At 42.9% G+C, this 23,797-nt stretch overlaps 1 protein-coding gene across 1 annotated transcript in view; it reads left to right on the plus strand.

Annotated features, from left to right (window-relative positions):
* The window catches only part of LOC126415550 (tyrosine kinase receptor Cad96Ca), a 512,455-nt gene that overhangs the window by 368,652 nt on the left and 120,006 nt on the right, over positions 1-23,797 (plus strand). The window contains exons 4-6 of the mRNA XM_050083437.1: positions 6,933-7,207; positions 18,540-18,668; positions 21,498-21,618. Coding sequence (XP_049939394.1) covers positions 6,933-7,207; positions 18,540-18,668; positions 21,498-21,618 — 525 coding nt within the window. The remainder of the gene's footprint in view (positions 1-6,932; positions 7,208-18,539; positions 18,669-21,497; positions 21,619-23,797) is intronic.

Here is a 23,797-nt window from a genome sequence, read left to right on the forward strand (position 1 = left end):
GATGAGAAGATTAGTACAGGAAAGTAAAAGATGGGTAACAGAATCAAACCACTCCAGAGGGTGATGTCTTAAAAAATAGTACGTTGATTGACACTTTTCTCCGTACATTGAACTTCAGGCAACGCAAGATGCTAATGCAAGTCCAGAGCTGCGATATCTTGCCTTGGAATATTGCTGCATCCGTTGTGTCCAACCTGTAGGAGAGGCCAAACTCGTCTCGCATAGTGTAAACCCTTCCGAACAGGCCATGAAGACCCAACGGTACCTACCGGCCACCGTGTCATCATCAGCCCACAGGCAGCACTGAATGAGGATATGGAGGGGCATGTGGTCAGCACACCGCTCTCCCGGCTGTTGTCAGTTTTCGTGACCGGAGCCGCTGCTCCTCAGTTTGCCTCACAAGGGCTGAGTAAACCCCGCTTGCCAGCAGTGCTGGACAGACCGGATGGTCACCTATCCAAGTGCTAGCCCAGCCCGACAGCGCTTAACTTCGGTGGTCTGACGGGAACCATTGTGACCACTGCGGCAAGGCCGTTGGCTCACCTAGTGTAAGAGATCAGTAAATTTGTATGCGATACTGCTCGACGACTTAGACCTGCAGAAGATTCGTTACATATTGGGTGGGGGAGAAATAGAGTATAAATCCCCTCCCAGCTATGGTGAGATGCGTTTCCCGCAGTTTCGCTAAATGGCGGGATGATCTGTGTAAGGTAGTGTTGTCTTTTTTCAGTATTTACCAGCTGAGCTACTGCGGCGGTTCTACGGTCGTCAGCAAATTATCGTAATTGCTGCCCAGCCTGTCTGTCATATCACTTACGTATACACAGAATATGAGCAGTTCTGTCACACTTCCCTGAGCTACTCCTGACTATGCCCTTGTCTCTGATGAGGAAACTCAGCCAGATCAAATTACGGACTGTATGGAGAGTGATCAAATGCATTTCATCGGAAAAGCTGCAGGAGCATCTTCATTGCCCCAGCGGAGTGCGACCGAGGATTATCGTAAAGAAGGACAAGGATGACCGTTACGTTATGTGGGTTGCACGAAATCAGTCGAAACCTCTCAGCAGGCACTCACACTTGGCCGCTGGACCTGGTGGGATACCAGTTCGATTTTACACAGAGGACGCGAAGGAACTTGCCCCCCTTCTTGCAGCGGTGTACCGTAGGTCTCTAGAAGATCGTAGCGTTCCAAAGCATTGGAAAAGAGCACAGGTTATCCCCGTTTTCAAGAAAGGACGTCGAATAGATGTGCAGAACTATAGACCTATATCTCTAACGTCGATCAGTTGTAGAATTTTGGAACACGTATTATGTTCGAGTATAATGACTTTTCTGGAGACTAGAAATCTACTCTGTAGGAATCAGCATGGGTTTCGAAAAAGACGATCGTGTGAAACCCAGCTCGCGCTATTCGTCCACGAGACTCAGAGAGCCATAGACACGGGTTCCCAGGTCGATGCCGTGTTTCTTGACTTCCGCAAGGCGTTCGATACAGTTCCCCACAGTCGTTTAATGAACAAAGTAAGAGCATATGGACTATCAGACTAATTGTATGATTGGATTGAAGAGTTCCTAGAAAACAGAAGGCAGCATGTCATTCTCAATGGAGAGAAGTTTTCCGAAGTAAGAGTGATTTCAGGTGTGCCGCAGGGGAGTGTCGTAGGACCGTTGCTATTCACAGTATACATAAATGACCTTGTGGATAACATCGGAAGTTCACTGAGACTTTTTGCGGTTGATGCTGTGGTATATCGAGAGGTTGTAACAATGGAAAATTGTACTTAAATGCAGGAGGATCTGCAGCGAATTGACGCATGGTGCAGGGAATGGCAATTGAATCTCAATGTAGACAAGTGTAATGTGCTGCGAATACATAGAAAGAAAGATCCCATATCATTTAGCTACAGAATAGCAGGTCAGCAACTGGAAGCAATTAACTCCATAAATTACTTGGGAGTAGGCATTAGGAGTGATTTAAAATGGAATGATCATATAAAGTTGATCGTCGGTAAAGCAGATGCCAGACTGAGATTCATTGGAAGGATCATAGGGAAGTACAATCCGAAAACAAAGGAAGTAGGTTACAGTACGCTTGTTCGCCCACTGCTTGAATATTGATCACCAGTGTGGGATCCGTACCAGATAGGGTTGATAGAAAAGATAGAGAAGATCCAACGGAGAGCAGCGAGCTTCGTTACAGGATCATTTAGTAATCGCGAAAGCGTTACGGAGATGATAGATAAACTCCAGCGGAAGACACTGCAGGAGAGACGCTCAGTAGCTCGGTACGGGCTTTTGTCAAAGTTTCGAGAACATACCTTCACCGAAGAGTCAAGCAGTATATTGCTCCCTCCTACGTATATCTCGCGAAGAGACCATGAGGATAAAATCAGAGAGATCAGAGCCCACACACAGGTATACCGACAAGTCTTCTCTCCACGAGCAATACTAGACTGGAATAGAAGGGAGAACCGATAGAGGTACTCAAGGTACCCTCCGCCACACACCGTCAGGTGGCTTGCGGAGTATGGATGTAGATCTAGATGTAGAAAGGCATTGTTTTATGGGCATGTTTACGTGCTCACCGTGCGCTCAGCACCGAAAAGTATGACATGACGGTAGACAGGTGTATTAGAGACACTGTGCAACGCATCTGATCATAGCTTCAGCAGATTTTCAATGTGGTTATAATTTCGCGACTGATTGGAGAAGAAAAGAGCCCTCTAACCTGACGTACTGTCCAATGAGTCACATGTCACTATTGTAGAGCAAAATCACTAGCTACAGTATCAAATTCCAATTTATCTTAACTGTTGTGTGTGCTTTAGTCATCAACCCAGAGGTAGATTTGATGCAGTTCTACATTCGTGTCGCCTGCCAGCTATCTTTCGTTCTAGATTGCCTCTCGCATCCCACATCAACGACGAACTGTTCTGGACACTCATATGTAGCCCTCCTCCCGCGGTTCTTTTCTTCGATCGTCCCTCTAACTGAAGTTCCCAGCACTGACTCAAGTCAAAATACACACCAAACCTTTACATCTCGTCGTTTCAATAAATTATTTATTAGACATTTTTCTCGTTATAGGACGTCTCCATTCTTACTCGGTGATTCGCTCAGTTCCTTAAAACCTACTGAAACACTATATATCAGTGGTTTCCAAGCATTTAATATGTCTTTCCTATTGTCGGGCCGACCTAAAATCTGAGGTAAGCTTGGATTGTTCTCGCCCTATTGACTAATGGTTCAAATGGCTCTGAGCACTATGCGACTTAACTTCTGAGGTCATCAGTCGCCTACAACTTAGAACTAATTAAACCCAACTAACCTAAGGACATCACACACATCCATGCCCGAGGCAGGATTCGAACCTGCGACCGTAACGGTCGCTCGGCTCCAGACTGTAGCGCCTAGAACCGCATGGCCACTCCGGCCGGCTCCTATTGACTAATGTTCAGTGCACGCCGATTTAGATAATCTGCCGAGTAAAGTCTGCCGAACATAAAATCGGTCCTCCACACCAACATTTCTTCCTATGAGACGAACCGAATAAACCTGAACTACCTCAGTGGGTCCCCTTCCGAAAGCTCGTAGAAATGGGAAAGTTGTTTTACTGATCTCAGTAGCTCTGACAGAATCAGAAGTACCGCCCGTTTTCGGCAAGTTGATTGTTAAGTTCAATGAGGACCTTTCTACTGTATAATTCCGCGCTTGATCTGCTCGTGTTGTTCGTTCATACCTTAGTCGGTCGCGGTTTATGAAGTCTGTGCGTGTAATTGGGGCCGCGTGATTCATTCGCAATCTTCAGATTACAGAGACACGGGGAACACACTTCCACAGCCACCTTTTATTGTGAAAAAATATTGGAAGACAGACTCATTGGTTATAACACAACGGGCATTCCGAAGAGAGCACAATGTGCATGATGCTCCAGGAAAGGTAACAAGTTTTTCGATAGTAAGAAAGCTTGGAGACAACTGTTTTACTAGGCAGTGGGAGTGGTAGACATAGACCTTCACTGAGTGCAGTGGTTATTGATAATGAGAGACCTTAACTTTTCCCGGCGAATTGAATGTTCAAATAACTTACGGATTTGCTGCCGGGTGACGTCGTCGACCAACGCCGATATTTCGACAGGAACACACCCTGCCATTCTCAAGGCACAACTTGAGAATGACAGGGTGTGCTCCTGTCGAAATATCGGCGGTGGTCGACGACGTCACCCGGCAGCAAACCCGTAAGTTACTTGCACGTTATTGATATTGTTTGAAGACGCTTGGAGTACTTTCCAAGGAAATGGTAGCGTGATTGAGACAGGAGAAAGGCATTTCATATCGCATATGTCAGAGAGCTGCGATGAAGTCAGCATTGCGACGGTACAGAGTCCACGTGATACAAGAAACAGGTCATGAGAAAAAAATGTGGTGGTGTCGATGGTTTCAGGGCTTTCTTATTCAATGTCCAGGCTTGGATTACAGATGAGGCATGATTCTATCTGCCAGGTTACACCAGCACACGAAGTGGCAGATACTGGGCTGGTGTAAACCCCTACGTAATCCACAAATCACCAGTACGTGAACATGAGGTTGGATTCATTCTTTTTTCATTTTGACAGAACTGAAGGGCTACCTGTTCAATTGTTAAAAACCATTCAGCAGCCAAGATTGCATAGAATAATTATTTTTATTTAAGACCATCGCTTTCAACAGACTACGCTGTCATCTTCAGGTGTGAACATCTGTTACAATAAAAGATTTAAAGAACTGAAGATGACAGCGTAGTCTGTAGAAACAGGTTGTCTTAAATAAAAAAATATTTTATGCGATCGTTGTTTTGAAATGGTTCGAGATGTCAGCTTCCAGGACTGTTGGCTTCATTTCACAGAAACTTGCGGAATGTGATGAAAAGAGTACAGTTGCGCATCGATGGTGATTGAAGGGCACTTCCAGCGAATTCTTCGAGGTCTTTGTATGTATGTTTGCTTTTTGGAAGACTGTGTATTATCATCTCCCAAAATTGCAAATGTGTCGTATTATTGGCTCAAGTGTTAAGGCTCATTAAAGTATGGCCATTAAAATTGCTACACCAAGAAGAACTGCAGATGATAAACGGGTATTCATTGGAAAAAATATATTGTATTAGAACTGACATGTGATTACATTTTCACTCAATTTGGGTGCATAGATCCTGAGAAATCAGTACGCAGAACAACCACCTCTGGCCGTAAAACGGCCTTTATACGCCTAGGCATTGAGTCGAACAGAGCTTGGATGGCGTGTACAGGTACAGCTGCCCATGCAGCTTCAACACGATACCATAGTTCATCAAGAGTAGTGACTGGCGTATTGTGACAAGCCAGTTGCTCGGCTACCATAGACCAGACGTTTTCAATTGGTGAGAGATCTGGAGAATATGCTGGCCAAGGCAGCAGTCGAACATTTTCTGTGTCCAGAAAGGCCCGCACAGAACCTGCAACATGCGGTCGTGCATTATCCTGCTGAAATGTAGGGTTTCGCAGGGATCGAATGAAGGTTAGAGCCGCGGGTCGTAACACATCTGAAACGTAACGTCCACTGTTAAAAGTGCCATCAATGCGGACAAGAGGTGACCGAGACGTGTAACCAATGGCATCCCATACCATCACGGCGGCGACACGCCAGTATAGCGATAACGAATACACGCTTCCAATGTGCGTTCACCGCTATGTCGCCAAACACGGACGCTACCATCATGTTGCTGTAAACAGAACCTGGATTCATCCGGAAAAATGACGTTTTGGCATTCGTGCAGTCAGGTTCGTCTTTTGAGTACACCATCGCAGGCGCTCCTGTCTGTGATGCAGCGTCAAGCGTAACCGCAGCCATGGTCTCCGAGCTGATAGTCCATGCTGCTGCAAACGTCGTCGAACTGTTCGTGCAGATGGTTGTTGTCTTGCAAACGTCCCCATGTTTTGACTCAGGGATCGAGACGTGGCTGCACGATCCGTTACAGCCGTGCGGATAAGATGCCTGCCATGTCGACTGCTAGTGATAGGAGGCCATTGGGATCCAGCACGACGTTCCGTATTACCCTCTTGATCCCACCGATTCCGTATTCTGCTAACAGTAATTGGATCTCTACCAACCCGAGCAGCAATGTCGCTTTACGATAAACCGCAATCGCGATAGGCTACAATCCGACCTTTATCAAAGTCGGAAACGTGATGGTACGCATTTCTCCTCCTTGCACGAGGCATCGCAACAACGTTTCACCAGGCAACGCCGGTCAACTGTTGTTTGTGTATGAGAAATCGGTTGGAAACTTTCCTGATGTCAACACGTTGTAGGTGTCGCCACCGGCACCAACCTTGTGTGAATGCTCTGAAAAGCTAATCATTTGCATATCACAGCATCTTTTTCCTGTCGGTTAAATTTCACGTCTGTAGCACGTCATCTTCGTGGTGTAGCAGTTTTAATGGACAGTAGTGTATTTTATGTGATCTTGGTTTTGAAATGGTTTGAGATGTCAGCTTCCAGAACTGTTGGCTTTATTTCACAGAAATTCGCGGAATGTGGTGAAAAGGGTACAGTTGTGCATCGATAGTGGTGAAGGGCACTTCCAGTATATGCTATGAGGACTTTGTATGTACGTCTGCTTTCTGGAAGATTTTGTATCATCATCTCCCAAAATTACAAATGTGTCCTATTATTCGTTCACATGTTGCAACTCATTAAAGTAGTTCGGGTTTGTATGGATGACACTGTACTTTCCTAGACGGTTTCTTGAATAATTTTGTGGAGTTACGGTCTGTATCGTTGTCTAGTTCACTCTACCATTCCGGCTGAAGAGAGTCATTGTGCACAAGGGGTCGAACTCGAAGCTTCCTTGCGACAGTATACAGTAGAGCTGCATGGGCGCCGCGTGTTGACACGGACTGTGTGTATGCGCAGGTGGTACCGGCTCCGGAGGCGTGAGCGACAGCAGCAACAGCAGCAGCACGACCGCATCCGCGGCCACGCCGCACCCCGTGCCCAGGGGCTCCTCCGCCGCCGCCACCGCCCCCGCGTCCACCCAAGTTCCGCCGGGCAGCGCGGCGCCGCCGTCCGACATCGCCACCACGTTGGTACCCGTGACGTCAGTGCTCGCCCTCTTTGTGTTCGCTGGCGCCGCCTACGTGCTGCGCAAGCGATACTGTGCACCGAGACCCAAGGGCAAGGACGACATGGTGTGTATCACGTGGGTCTACTCATACATGTGACAAGTCACATATAGCTTTACAGTGAAATGAATACCCCTAGCTGCATAGCTGCATACAGGCGTTTATAAGTCAACGGCGATAGTTGAAAATGTGTGCACCGACTGGGAATCGAACCCGGGATTTCCTGCTTGCATGGCAGATGCTCTATACATATGAGCCACCGAGGACACACAGGATAGTGCGACTGCAGGGACGTATCTCTGACACGCCTGCCATGAGACCAATATTCCCAACTTATTGTCCCGCAGGCTCAACGGCCATTTGACCATCTTCTTCTGTGCGGATGCACAAACAGTGCCCGAACTCTTACGGGAATCGGCAAAAAGCAGCGAGTAATGAGTATAATGGGCAGGGGCACTACGAATATAGTGCGGGACAATATGTTGGGAATGTGGGTTTCACGGGAGGCGTGTCAGAGATAAGTCGCACTATCCTTATGTGTCCTCGGTGGCCCAGGTGGACAGAACGTCTGCCGTGTAAGCAGGAGATCCCGGATTCGAGTCCTGGTCAAGGCACACATTTTCAACTGTCCACTTTGACTTATATCAACGCCTATATGCAGCTATTCAGCTAGGGGTATTCATTTCATTGTAATTTCATTCTAACGAGCTGTATGGTCACCGATGGTATCTGTTCTTTCGGACATGTCCGAAAGAGCAGATGCCATCTTCTCTCTCTCTCTCTCTCTCTCACACACACACACATACACACACACACATTATATATATATATATCTTTCACATCCCAAGATCTAGATCAATACGGATACTCTACAAATCACACTTAAGTGTCTGGCAAAGGCTTCATCGAACCACCATCACAATAATTCTCTATTACTTCAATCTCGTACAGTGCGCAAAAAAAAACCTACAACTATATCTTTCCGTGAGAGCTCTGATTTCCATTATTTTATTATGATGATGGTTTCTCCCTATGAACATCGATGTCGGCAAAATATTTTCGCATTGGGAGGAGGAAGTTGGTGATTAAAACTTCGTGTGAATATTCCTCCGCAACGAATAACGCCTTTGTTTTAATGGTGGCCGTTCCAAATCCTGTATCACGTACTCCGTTAATCATATCTGGTAAGGATCTCAGACCGCGCATCAGTATTCTAAAAGAGGACGGAAGAGCGTAGTGTAGGCAGTCTCTTTAGTACACATTTTCTACGTGTTTCTACATGTTCTGCCAATAAAACGCAGTCTTTCGTTTGTTTTCCATTCACCATTTTCCATGTGTTCTTTCCAATTTAAATTATTCGTAATTGTAATCCCTAGGTGTTTAGGTAAATTTATGTCCTTTAGACTTGAAACTTCCTGGCGGATTAAAACTGTGTGCCGGACCGAGACTCGAACTCGGGCCTTTGCCTTTCGCGGGCAAGTGCTCTACCATCTGAGCTACCCAAGCACGACTCACGCCCCGTTCTCACAGCTTTACTTCTGCCAGTGCCTCGTCTCCTACCTTTCAATCTTTACAGAAGCTCTCCTGCGAACCTTGCAGAACTAGCACTCCTTAAAGAAAGGATTTGCGGAGACATGGCTTAGCCATAGCCTCGGGTATGTTTCCTTTAGACTTGACTGATTTATCGTGTAACCTGAGTTTAACGGATTCTGTTTAGCACTCATGTGGATGACCTCAACTTTTCATTATTTAGAGTCAGTTGCCAATTTACGCACCATGCAGATGTCTTTCGTAAATTGTTTTGCAATTCGTTTTGATCTTCTGGTGATTTTACTAGACGATAAACGACAGTATCATCTGCAACCAACCTAAGACGGCTGCTCAGATGGTCTCCTAAATCGTTTATATCGATAAGGAACGGCAGAGGGTTTACAACACTGCCTTGTGGAGCTCCTGATGTCATTTCTGTTTTACTCGATGACTTTGCGTCAGTTACTACGAACTGTGACCTCTTTGACGGAAATAACGAATCCAGTCATATAACAGGCGATATTCCACAAACACGCAATTTTACTACAAGCTGCTTGTGTGGTACAGTGTCAAAAGCCTTCTGGAAATCTAGAAGTACGGAATCAAATTGAAATCCCTTATCAGTAGCACTCAACACTTCATGTGAGTAAAGAGCTATTTTTGTTTCACAAGAACGATGTTTTCTAAATCCGTGTTGACTGTGTCAGCAGACCGTTCTCTTCGAGGTAATTCATAATATTCGAACACAATATATGTCCCAAGATGCTGCAGCATATCGACGTAAATGATACGGGCCTGTAATTTAGTGAATTACTCTTACTACCTTTCTTGAATATTGGTGTGACCTGTGCGGCTTTAAAAGCTTTGCGCACGGATCTTTCGTCTAGCGAGCGGTTGTACATGTTTCCATCAGCATATTCCGAAAGGAAACTAACTGGTATACAGTCTGGACGGGAAGACTTTCTTTTGTTGAGAGATTTACATTGCTTCACTATTGCAAGGATATTTACTTCGAAGTTACTCATGTTGGCAGCTGTTCTTGAGTCGAATTCTGGAATATTTACTTCATCTTCTTTGGTGAAGGAATTTCGGAAGACTGTGCTTAGTAACTCTGCTTCAGCAGCACCATCGTCGATAGTATCTCCATTCCTGTCACGCAGAGAAGGCATCAATTGTGTCCTGCCGCTATCATACTTTACATACGACCAGCATCTCTTTGGATTTTCTGCCAGGTTTCGAGACAAAGTTTCGTTGTGGGAACTGTTATAAGCATCTAGGTCCATGCAAGAGTAATACCTCTTATCTCAGCAAAATACCCCCCAGGGGGCTCGCCACTCTATGGCGGGTTCGTGCTTAGCTACCACGGGGTCCCAGCCTTTGCAGCATTTTTTCCCTTCCGTGCTGCATGACTATTCTCTTTCTCCCCTCTCTTGGGAGACATGTCTGGCCTGTTATTGAGAATGTACTGCGTTGTCTGTCGCTGACGTTAGAACAGTCCCACCTTCGTTTTTCGCTCTCTTTTCCTTTCTTTGTTTCCACTCTCCTCTCGTTCCTCCGCTTCAGCGTTTGAGGTTCTTCTTTTTCTTCTTCCTTCCTGTGCGCTTCTGAAGGCCAGCCCACGCGTCTGACGCATAACAGGTGACTGGGTAACGCGTAATTCCCAGCCCCAGGTCGACAGATACCCCCTGGTACAGGCCAGATCCAGGGAGGGATGATTGCCTGAGCTGCAACCTTCCCCAATTGTCGACTGGTCCCTCTTTTAGATGTTCAGGAGGTGTGACATGATGTGTGAGCAATCACCTAAGGTGGGAGCGCCCCCTTGTGAAGGGGGCCCCCAGTTGGAAGGAGCGCGCCATCGGAGATTCTGGCAATCATGGGGATTTTCGCGCAATGAGTCAATCATCTTCCCAATCAACGTCTACAAAAAGTAAATGTAATGAGACTAATGATTCAAGACCCTTCCTGCTGCACCGCAGTTCCTCGTGCTCTCACATACTGAAGACGGTCACTCTTTCGCCACTGTAAATCCTTTTATTATTCAGAAAGGTGTCGATGCAATTGCCGGCCCTGTGAAATCCTACTCTCGTTTACGGAATGGCACTTCACGTTTGGAGACTATTTATGATTCTCAAGCACAACAATGGCTTGCTGCCTCGCTTCTCCACGTCTAACCTGTTTGTGTCAAGGACGACAGAACTTTGAAATCTTCCCGTGGTGTAATTTACACCAGGTTGCTCGACAGTCTAACCAAGGCGAAAATCCAGTCTTACTTCTCTGATCAGGGTGTCATTGCCATCCATTGTGTAATGAAAAACGTAGATTCCTCCTTAGTGCCCACCTGCACTCTTTTTCTCGCCTTAGTGGTGCTTCTATCCAAGATCAAGGCAGACTATGAAATTATTCCAGTACAGCCATACATTCCAAACCCAATGTGCTGCTACCAGTGTCATCGTTTCAACCGAACTAGAACATCTTGCCGCATGTTTAACATGCTGTATGGTTGTGCATGAAGGCGATTGTCCACCTCCTTCTCCTTGCTGTATGAACTGCAATTGCGGCCATGCCGCCTCCTCTCGAGATTGCCCATGTATCTTGATGAGCAGACTATCCAAGACATCTGAATAAAGGAAAAAGTGCCTTACCCAGTCACTCGTAAGTTAGTGGTTAGTCCCAAACCCTGCGTTCTCCTGTCTGGCACTTATAGTTCTGTTCTTGCTGTCCCTCTCTCCATGAAGGACATGGCCATGCAGACATGCTATCTCCAATTCAGTTCTGAGGTTGTGAAATCGCCCAGTTTCAAGGTAGCATCGCTATCCCTCCCTTTCTGCTGTGCAACAAGCCATCACACTCTCGCCTCAAGAGGCAAAGCCACCAGCTACACAACCGGTAGGCCAGAAAGTACAGAAGGGGCACTACCGTGAAGACTTCCTCCATCCCTCCAGCCAGCAGAGCCTTCCTCTTCTCCTTCACCAACTCGAAGATCCTCTTCGACGGTGTCACCGTCCGATACTGCAGTCCAGCTGGCCTCCATATTGCTGGTGTGCACCACCAACCATTTTTCAGTGTTGAACTGCACAGACCTACCGCACAAGTAAGCCGATGCTTCTATTGACCCCATGGATCAGTTTCCTCCTGCTTCTGTGCCCTGTAGTAGCAACTTTTCCCAAGCTGTCACCCAGCAGCCGCTGAGGTGACACTCCTACTTCTCTACCTCATCAAGGCTCTACTCCAATGGAACACTCATGGCCTTTGATCCCACAAAGAGGATTTATGGCTGCTTTTAGCATCACAGCATCCCCTTGTACTCTGCCTTCAGGAAACAAAATTGCACCCTCATTACCGCTTTGAACTTTCACATTTCTTACCGATTCATTTTGACCTACCCCCTGAGGTCTGCATTGCTTCTCATGGGGGTGTCATGCTGCTCTTATGGGATGACACTCATAGTCAACCCATGTTCCTGACCATCCATCTTCAAGCTGTTGCAGTTTGCCTTTTCTTTCCTGACTTTTTCCCTCTACTATTTATGTCCCTCTGTCATTCAATGTCACCAGGGCAGACTTCCTTCAGCTGATTGGGTGGCTACCTCCCCCATTTTTGCTACTTGGTGACTTTAATGCACACCATCCCCTTTGGGGTTCTCCCAGGACATGTCAGAGAGGTGCCCTCTTGGCTGATCTTCTTAACCAACTTAACCTCTTCTACCTTAACACTGGAGCACCCACTTTCCTTTCTGACTCCTCCCACACCTATTCCCATTTGGACCTATCCTTCTGCACTTCCCAACTGACCCATTGTCGTGAGTGGTCCATTCTTTCTGACACCTACTCGAGATACCATTTCCTGTGTGCCATCTGTTTGCTGACTCATACCCCATCCCTGTGCATGCCCAATTAGCAGCTTACTAAGGCTGACTGGCAGCTTTACTTCTCGCTGGTGACCTTCAAAGAACAAGATTTCCCCAATTGTGATAACTAGGTGGAATATCTCACAAATGTTATCCTTACTGCTGCAAAATGTTCCATTCCTCGCACTTCCTCTTTACAATGTCGTATCCCAGTCCCTTGGACTTACTCATAACTTTTGCCATTTAGATGTTTCACCCATAAGGTTTGTACTGTCCTGAATACTTCAACTTTGCATTGCATTTCTAGTTGCCGTGCCATTTCAGTCCCATGCTTGATACACATCCTATGACAACAGTGTAATTTTTTCTGAAATTACATCATAGAAACATTTCAGGTATTCTAATGAAAATTGCTTCTTCATTTCAGAACATTCCTCATGACCGTTTTAGTTCATTTCTACGCTTTAATACTTTTGTCCCCAATTTCAGTTTACAATCTCAATTTTTATTGGCTGTGCACTTAAAAACAAAAATACTCTGGCAAATGACACTATCTTGCTTTAGACTAGGAGAATGATTTTTGTAGCTAGTTGACTAATCTTGCTCAGAAGTAAGCTATCCTATTTAGAAAACTCACAAGTTAGTTACAAGATATTGTTAATCTACTGACAGCATACTGTCACAGATACAAGCCAAAGCTGAACATCTGACAACTGCCTGGATTCACTGAAGACACGGGTATTCAGTCTCAAATGAAGAAATGTTCATTTGGATAAAAAGGCCATTCATCTAACATGGAATTTGCATTAAAGGCACCCAAAACTAACCAAAAGTGATAAATAAAATAAAAAAGGACTGAGAATTGATGACTATCAAAGGCACCAAGCACAGCTTGACAAAAAATGGGAAACATCTAGAAGGGGAGGAAGAAACAAAATCAAACTTGATGGGTTGACAGGGTATGTAACTTTGTTTCAGAGATTACGAAACAGTCAAATTTAAATAGAACTTGGTAGTATAAGCCCACTTACCAGTATGATACGGCACCCCCTCTGGCATGGATGCATGCACTGATTCTGTTCAGAATGTGTTATAATGAATGACATTGGATCCTTTCCTCATGCAAGATATCTGTAACAGGTGTTAGATATTGTGGATAATGGCATTGGGATGAAGTTGACATCTGAGCTGGTCTCACACATACTCTGTGGTATACAGGTCTGGGAAACTTGTTGGCCATGGACGTTCTTCAGAATCAGGCTGACACTTTGTCAGGACACATGAGGTGTAGATGAGCAATCTCCTTGTGCAATATGGTACTTCCTGTCACATGAGGACAAAGCGTGTCCATGATGTACTGCAGTGCCATCAGTGTTCTCAGTCAATATTATCCATAACTTGAAATCATTCCCGATGGCAACACACACCATTACACTAGGAGTGACACTGCTATACCTTTCCAAAACATTGGAAGAATGGTACCTCTCTTCAGGTCACCACTGTACGCACTGACAGTGGTGATTCAGGGTACTGCAAAACTTGATATTCATCACTGAACACAGTTCATGCGTCCCAGTCATCACAGTACAATAAATGATATGAAGGGGGTGGAAGGCCATCAGAGTGACTGAAACCTTATGAACAACTGATAGTGGTGAAATTCAATCAGTATCCAGGGCAACACATGCCCTCCACTTTCATTTATACTTTACTTCCTCTATTTTACCACAGGTAACATTTAAGTGTTCACATTTCTACTAGAAATGTAGAACATGCGAGGAGCTGAGGGTAAGAGTATTTTGCCACATCAAGGGAGAACACTGAGATTCTGTATAGATTCAGCAACCTGATACTTTGTAAAAAAAAAGTCCTTGTCCAGCACAGATGTAGCACTATGGTCGCGAATCCGTTATTCTTGGAGTGAGGCTGCAAGAAACTAGTGATATGGCTGATGCTCTCAATTGTATGAAATACTCTGTCAAATTCCAATTTTGGGATTTCATATTATTCTTATGTAATCACACAAATCACACTGGAACAAAGAATCAAGCTGCATCAATGTATTTTGCAAACTTTCATCTACAAAGTCACATGTATCACATTCCATATTGGAGACATTAATAAATATTTGAGAAAATACTTTCATAAACTAAGTTACACATTTACTCTTATCTTCTATGCTTCACAAGCAGAGTCGCAAATTGTTTTATATCATTTTATACATCAAAATGCCCCACGAATCTGGAATTGCAAGAATCAACCAGCCAGCCAAATAGAGCCCCACAATGAAACCCCTCAAATTCTGTCAGCTGCTGACTATACTTTCTCACATGAGTACACAGCATCTCCATTTCCTTTACAGCGATCACTCAACATCTGATGCTGTTCATGCTCCTTGTATACCCTACTAGGCCTAGTAACAACATGAAACATGAACAACATTTTTGCAGTTTGGAGGATGTTCTGCCTGTTAAGAGGATTGCAGCTCAGACGTTTATGTACCTGCATATATGAACGAAATTACAGTGACATCTAAGTATGTCTTCTGTATGCTTTTTGTCATACAGAGTACAAAGTAGTAGAAGACATTAAAGACTTGTACTCTCTATGAACAAATATTACACAACAAAAGAGAATTTGAAATTAGGAGAACAAAAAGAATTCTTTGGATGGATAGTGTAAAGAACGAGGTGGTCCTGAGAACCAAGAGTGAGGGAGCAGATGCAGTTTCTGAATACTAGAAAGAATAGAAGGAATGAAGGGCTTACAAAATTCTTTAGAAGCGTATGTGGAAGGCAACAGGAGGCAAGAGAGGAAGAGATTTGATATCCTGGATAATTACTCAACGACATAACATACAGCAGCATTAAGGTACCTGGGCACCAACTGCGATGTGCAGTCTGCTTCGTTTATTTTCACTTCATCAAGATTAAACCATTCAGGAACTCGGTCCTCTCACAGATTCCAATACAGTTTTGAGCACACCAGGTAAGACCATAGACAGTTAACTGTCCCAAAGGAAGGTCTTGCAGCTGCGAAGAAGCATAGCTCATCATCTCTTTTCAACACTCTTTGTAACTTTATTCACAGATATTAGTTTTCATTATGGACTGAAGCTCCTGAAACTACAACGAAATTCGATATATAAAACTAATTCACATTACACAAAAAATAACAGTGTTGATTTTACGTAATACATCATATTTCGTCTGCAATTACAGAATCATTACAATCCAAAATAAAGAATGTTAACAAAGAGAAGAGAAACGAGAAAAACAAAAAAATAAAGAGAAAATACATACTGACTTTGTTAATGTTTTACAAAATGATCAGTAGTAATAGAACAACAATAAACAACTTAAGCCAAAGAAGCCAGTTACAGAGTAAAAGAGAAACAGAAGGGAAATCACAGATCACTTTTATAAAAATGACAAGCAAACACAGACATTTAATGTCTAATTGAAACAGTTGCCCATTCTCGTTTGTCATCCAAATTCACACCATGCCTTGTTAGTTGTAGACAGTATCATTGATTGGGATGTACACAGTTGGGAAGGTAGTCATTATCCAATGTGTCATTTGAGGGCTTGATATAGATGGTTTAGCCTTATCGCTGCATCATTGCCGCATGACCAGGATAAAAGAGATCAACAATCAAAGGCACGTGTTGTCTTCAATAACAAATTGTAGATCACCAGACATCTTCCACAAAGACTTATTGTTTCACGTCTCCAGTAACTAGCATCTTCATTAACCTGAAAAGCATAAAGATACATGCATTATCGGTCTGTTTTTCAAAACCTGGTAGCTGATAGGTTTGCTGTATTACAGTGCCGAATAGTCAAACTTCATTTCAGTATTGCATATATGGTGAAATAAAAGTACATAATGGGAACAGAATGGTGTGTTGCTACTGTAATTTTCCCCTCATCACTATTCTCTCTGTATTATCTATCATTCTGTTAGAGTCAGCTAGACACAAGAATGGTCATCGACATTGTCTATTCCCAAAATTTTGTAACAGTGGATGTTTTTTAAAGTACGTTGTTCAAATGAATTCGTTTTTCACACTTATTTTTTCTCCACTTTTTTCTTGGTGTTATCCTACTTTGATTGAAGGGTAGCACAAAATGAAGGTCACACATGTTGGATCCATCACTTGTTTGTTATGTCAGACCTAATGTCATTTTTTCCTGCTTACACATTACCGATTATTGCTCCTTCTCGACTTGACAATTGTTATATGAGTATTTCTGTGGCCGAATCCAAGTCCTGTATCCTAATCATAATTTATTCTAACGTGTGAGGAGATATCACTTTCAACATTCTTCTGTGGATCATGTTGGTGTGCACCCGTATTTTAACTATTTGTGTTTTTGGAAACAGACCAGTGTTTAACTAAGCATTTGTGGAAAACCACCTGAAAACCATACTTTGACTGCGCAGCCAGACCAATGTTCATTGACATGGTATACAGACTTTATCTGGATTTGTTTTGCCTCAATTTCTCACAACTCAGTACAGTACACTTAGTCACCAGGTGAGGCATGTCTGCTAGTCAGGCACATGCACGGTGCATGCCATATCAGTGAGCATGCTATTTGAGTTTGACTGATTCCAAATTGTGATGGCCCCCTTGCTGTACTTTTCGCAGCTAGGTTTTTGAAGATAAATACCCCATATTGGAATCCATGTTGTTCTTGACATTCAGTTATTCTACTTCTTTAAGTCATTTGTAGGATATGGCCAGAGATTCTCACCATCAATCTCTCCTGTTTACCTGTTAAATATTTTTCACCCCTCTGGAGTTTTGTCTTTCCTAAAGCGTCCGTCAAAAATCACTGTGAATATATCAAAAAGTATGGATGGAGCTATTTTAATCAGTTCTAGATAAATTAATCCTGGACCCGGTGCCTTTTCATTTCTCGTGACATTAGTTCCATACTGGACTTGATTGTGGGTTATAGGTGGAATATTACCAATATTAATTTCAAATGTCTGGTGGGTTCTCAGTGAAAACGTCTCTCTCCTCAGTCGGTAGTTCTTGGTAGTGTTTACCCATTCTTGGATGCCAATGAGGTTTAATGAGGTTTGTATGTGATAGATCTTTATTCTATGTTCTCATTGTTTTTAAAATCTTGCAAGCTTCATGTGCTCTTGTGTTCCCCAAGCTTTTTCCTCTCTCTTTGCCAATTTTCTGCCAAGGTTCATTCTTAGCCTTAATCAATGTTCTCGGTTTATCCTTATACCACCAAGATCCCTCTTACATCTAACAAGGCATACTACATATTTTGCATTATGTTCGCATGGAGTTTATAAAGGACGATTTACATTCAGTATACTACTCGTGTGACAAGACGTGCCCAAGATTTTCGTGGAAAGCCTCGGATACCACTGTGTTGCATCTTGAACAAGTCTGGGGCAGGGTGGTCGGATGATCACTGTACTCCATAAATCACCTTTAATGTTGCGTGGCTTAGAGTAAAAAATGGCGCAATGGGAGACCCTACAAAAATATATACTCAAACCTTCCTTGATTTAATACAACGTTTAGAGTTTCTGATCGCAGCATGCCACATTGAGGTCAGAATCTATGTACAGTTATTTAATCTTAATAATCTGTGTTGTCATGCACTTAATCATTTCAGATACAATTCCTTTCTGGTGCATTGTTACAATATGACATAGATTAACTTACTGTATTAGGGGAAACAGTGACCTCCTCCTAAAGAAAGTCTGCTCTGGTGCCAGTTTCCCATGATACACAACTGTTTCTGATGATTGATGAAGCAATTAGAGTTTTAAACATGGCTTGAATGTATGACAGCCTATGATAAATGTGCAGACTGTTGACTAATGCAGTTAGATATTCGGGTATGTTTTTCACTCTAGGACCTGTTCATTAGCGGCTATGACCATGCATTTTCTTACAATAACAATTGTTGGGTAAGTATTGGTTGTTTATGTGCACATGCATGAGTGTTTTGCCAACAGCTAAACTGGACGTATCTCATGTTGCAGAGGAAAGAGGTGTCTGTTTCTGGAGCGCCGCTGGAGGAACCCATGGCACTCGGCCACTGGAGGGGACCACGAGCCCACAGCAACCGCTATGAGGGTCGCGAAGGCGAGGAACCACACCCCACGACACAGGTCAGTATATACCAACTCCTCCATCTGCCTCCGATACCAGAAGGAAGCACTGTGGCAAATTATCCAATCCCAATGTTAAACTGCCAGAGTGGTTTCATGAGGAGGCATGGCAGGAGCATGAAGAGTATTTTCCACACCTACACCCCTGCTGTGGAAGCCACCTGATGGTGTATGGCTGATGTTGCAATCTGTTACCGCTATCATTGCTCCACCTCTCTTTGAGTGCTCTGTTAGCAAATGATGCCTGGATAGAATGAGAATAAACCTCCATATCAGCTCAGATTTGTTCATCTTGGCAACTTCCCGAGACTTGTGTGGGAGAAAGTAAGATGTTGCCCTGACTCTTCTTCGAATGTAAACATGCTGAATTGAAAGAGTAAACCTGTCCGTGATACACAATATCTCTCTTATAGCATCTGCCAGTAGAGATTCTTCAGCTTCTCCATGGTGCTCATGCAGTTGGTAAATGATTCTGAGACAAAACTTGGCGCTCTTCATTGGATCTCTCCTATATCTACCATTAGTCTGATTTGCTAAGGATTAATGACTAATACTGAAGAATTGAAGTTTTTTTGTAAGCAATCTTCTTCAGTGGATTACATTTTCTTGAGACTCTCCCAATGAAGCTCAACCTGACATCTTTTCCAGCAAAGGTTTCACATGAGCATTGTGCTTCAGGACCCTCTGGTTGATTACTCTTAATTTCTTACTCCATCCAGTAATTTTTTGTCAATTGCTGGAAAGCTTTACTTGCTGTTGCCAGTCTATACTTTATATCATTTACTTGTGCCACTGTCATCTATTTTGCTACCCAAGTAAGAAGACTCATCTCAAGCTTTTAGTATCTCGCTTCCTAATGTAATTACCTAGCCGTATGTGTCTTAATTCTACTACACACGGTAACCATTGTTTATCTTTGTTGTTGTCATTTTATGAGCTCTTTGGAAGAAGCTGTACATTGCGATCTTACAATTAAATTGATGTTTCTGAAAAAATTACATTGTAATTGGCTTATTTCAACATTTTAATTTCTTGCATTAGAAGTTGAATTCCTTTTCCAAATTATGCCTTGGTTTTCTATAGTATTTGCTTCAGTGCAAGTTATAGGTGGTAAATATGTATCATTCCCATCTTAACTACAACCCCTACTTTAGTTTGTTCCACTCTTAGAATTGTTGTCTGGTTTCTGCAGATATTGTAAATATCCTTTGCTCCTTCTCCAAAAGGAGAGTTATCAGAGATAAACTTCACATGTAGAAAAGCCTATTCAAGATAACGCTTTCCTAACCTTTTGTAAATCTACTGATGCTGGTTTTCTTTCTTTGAACTGTTTTCCAAACTAAGTCATAGGGTCCATATTGCCTCACATGTTCCTATGTTTCTCAGAACCCAAACTGTTCCCCAAGATTGAGCTCTATCAGACGTTCCATTCCTCTGTAGATGTTTATTGTTAGATTCTTGTTTGTAATCATAACATATTAAACTAGTAATTCACTGATTTAATATTTTGTTAGGTTGGTGCTTAAGTTCATAGCATTTTTGTTTTGCATGCTGGTATAACAGTTACTATGAGTTTGTTTATCGATTGTCAGTTTTTATGTGTAGTTCACCGTTGCTATTTGAGTTTTCGTATTTTGTCATTTCAATTATGTAGCTGTGGACACTAGAAAATAGAGTGTCAAGTAGAGAAATGGGAACATTTCAGATGTATTTTCTCTTTGAGTTCAGTAGAGGCCTGACAGCAGTGGAGGCAGCCAAAAACATTGGCACTTTGTATGGGGATAAGGCCATTGAACAGAACACGGAAATAAAGTAGTTTTCTCAATTTAAGAATGAGGTTTTTGACATTAGTGACTCTCTATGTTCAGAAAGACCTTAGAGGTTTGATGAAGATCATTGAGACACATTAATCCACAATGGTTTACATTAGTGTACTCGAGAACTAGCAGATGTGATTCACTGTGATTGTTCCACCATTGTGCAACATTTACATGAACTGGGGAAGGATCAAAAGTTGGGTGTATGGGTACCGCATGCTCTGAGCCAAAATCACATAAATCAGCAGGTTGCCATATGTGCAACTCTACTTACTCGTCATCAATTGGCTTGTGAACAATGCTAACCATTCCTCTCGCATATCGTTATTGGTGTCGAAAAATTGTATCTTTATGCTAACATAAGGAAAAGAAAGGTTTTGCATCTGGTGGAACAGTGACAGTGTCATGTACTATGAATTGATTCCCGGAAGTGTAACTATCACTGTTGACAGTAAATGTCAACAACTGAGATGTCTTGTAGATACAAACCAAGATAAACGACTAGAAAGATTGCATGAAGTGATGCTACTCGACGATAATGCACTCCTGCATTCTGCAGGACTAATAAAAAACACTAGCATTGGCAGACTGTTGTAAATACTGAAGGAGAATTTATTATTAATGATTAAAGTCTCTGTTATATTTATTAAACTTGTGGGAAAAAGCTACGAACTGATGCAACAGACTAATGCTATTTTCTATGTACATCATACTTCGCAGACCATCGAATGGTATGTAACAGAGGGTACTTTCTGTACCACTGAGCCCTCCAACCCTGTTGCACTCATGAATAGTGTGTGAGAACAATGATTGTCGGTAAGCATCTGCATTTCTCAAATTTGCTCCTCGTGATCATTACCTGAGACGTATGTGGGAGAAAGTAACATGTTTTATATTATGACACGGCTTTACATCAGAGTGATTTTAAATCTGTCTTTACTTGCCTAAGATTTAAAAACCAGAGGGTTTTCTTTGGAGTACTGGTAAGAAACGTGAGATGTGTCTTCCGCAGCTGTCCAACGCTAAACCTGCTGACCGCTGGGAGTTTCCACGCCATCGCCTGAAGGTGTTCAACATCCTCGGAGAGGGCTGCTTTGGGCAGGTGTGGCGCTGTGAGGCTCTGGACATTGATGGTAAGTCTACACAAACAGCATACACGTTTTCAGATGATGTTCTGCAGCACGCGTTTGTGCGTCCAAAGGCAATATAATTATATTGTATTTTGTAGCTACTACGTTAGCCACAGTGACTGATGTGACTGATGTGACTGATGTGACTAAATTGCAGTGTCTTCCAATATATCTGGCTCAGACTCTTCCTCATGAAACAAGAGTTCAGTGACTGTTTCAAGAATCCTCCAATGCCACCTTGGAAACGGTTCTAGTGTAGATGGTTTAGCGTTTCCTTGCTCCAAGCTGTTGATAACTGTCAAATGTACTGCACGGATAAATGTGGCAAGTACTTGTGATGCGACGTCATTTAGGCAGTTCTGGTGTCCAATGCTTGGGGAAGCATGGAATTAATGGAAGATGATATCACATGGATTCATGATAAAAACCTCTTGCTCGTCTTCCAAAGGCAGGATAGAAACTGGAGTATCCATGCACAAGTAGACTTAATCATTTTGGCTACAAACGTTGAGGACATAGCAACTTCATCAGGATTCAGTTTTTCGTGATTTCGATGTAAAGGAAATGTAACGGTCTACTGTTCGTAATAAGTATTTTGCAGTGGCTTACTATGTGCTCCCATATCAAATTTCTTATGTCCATTCAAGAACACACAAGATGATCAATATCACAACAACGTGCTTCTGATAATAACTATTTTGTTGGATAGAATAGTTGATGAGAGAACCACACTAAATACTGGGATTGAATTTATCCCTGATTTGTTTACCGACCATCATCAAAAATGTACTTACAAAACAACTTTGTTCATGGATGACGTATTATTTGATCAGTAAGACCTTCTCCAAAACAGTGTTAAACGGATTCTAGACGAAGGAAGTATCTATGCCAATTTTTCATTCTGTTAGCATCACGCTCCCACTAGCTGCTAAGGCCCTCTCCACTGTACTTGTCAATTCTGGCAAAAGAATACTTTTTTCTCATCACATGCTATTTCTAAATTAAAGAGTCAACATTGCTTGTATTGCCCCAGAATGGCTTTTTTGCTCTATTCTTTAACTGAAACAAGTTTTATCAAAATCCATAGACTCATCGACAGTGAGCAAGCAGCTCGTCTGATTCAGCTCGTCTGACTCAGATGTCACAATGGAGAATGCACATAAATGGTTGTTAGTTCAGTACCTGATATATTTTAGAATGCCTGTCACATGTGGATCGTATAGTGAAGCACAAATTTAGTGTAGATCTGGACACAATTACGTGAAACAAGACACTGGTTTAGTCTGCCATTCCTAGAATATTTGAAAATTCTTCTATGAACACTATACAAAAGTGAGAGTACTGTGTTCTTCTGGCTATTCGGTTTTTATAGTGTTTGAGATACCATTGAGTGGGATATGCATTTCTCATATTCTGCCTCTATCAGTTCCACGAGTTGTCAACAACTGCTAAGTTGTTGTGCGTCATTGTGACTGCCAGTGCTTTTACTACCTCATGACATCCTTGCAATGACGAATACTTTTTTAGGCTAGTGTATTTATTAGAGCACTTTCAAGTAAGTATAGGGGATTACCATTTTGTTGAAATCGAGTTACAGACACAGCTATTATGATCAAAACCAGCATGGCTGTTAGTGTGGATAAATTGTCCGAAGAACACACACATGAAATCTCGCAACACAGTACAGTCTGTGACAGCACAATCACCAGCAGGGTCCAGAACGCACATTGATGTCGACTACGATCATTAAAGGAATTTTCCTAAACAAAACGTTACGATTGTGTGGTGGATGCCGCAGTGTAGATGACTATGCTGCTTCTGCAGTTCAGCTCACACACAGTAAGTGTTCTGAGAATACTAAAGGGGGATTGAATGATGGTCGTGAATACAGATGATGGGATTACTATGTATAGCTATGTCATGATTGGGTTACTATGAATAGCTATATCTGGGAGAGAGAGGATAGGGAGTGGCGGAGGGAGGTTGGGTCGAAATGTTGAGCTGGGAAATGTGATCAAAAAGTGATGGTTAGTCTAGGAAAGTATGCTGGCTACGATCCTGCTAGGGTACTACAGCACTGATCTAAGGAAAAGGATATAAGGGTATTGGGGCTAGAGTTTTGCTAAATCTACATCTACACAGATACTCCACAAGCCACCGTATGGTGAGTGGTGGATGATAC

The sequence above is a fragment of the Schistocerca serialis genome, chromosome 1 (assembly GCF_023864345.2).
Source record: "Schistocerca serialis cubense isolate TAMUIC-IGC-003099 chromosome 1, iqSchSeri2.2, whole genome shotgun sequence".
Classification (NCBI taxonomy): Eukaryota; Metazoa; Arthropoda; class Insecta; order Orthoptera; family Acrididae; genus Schistocerca; species Schistocerca serialis.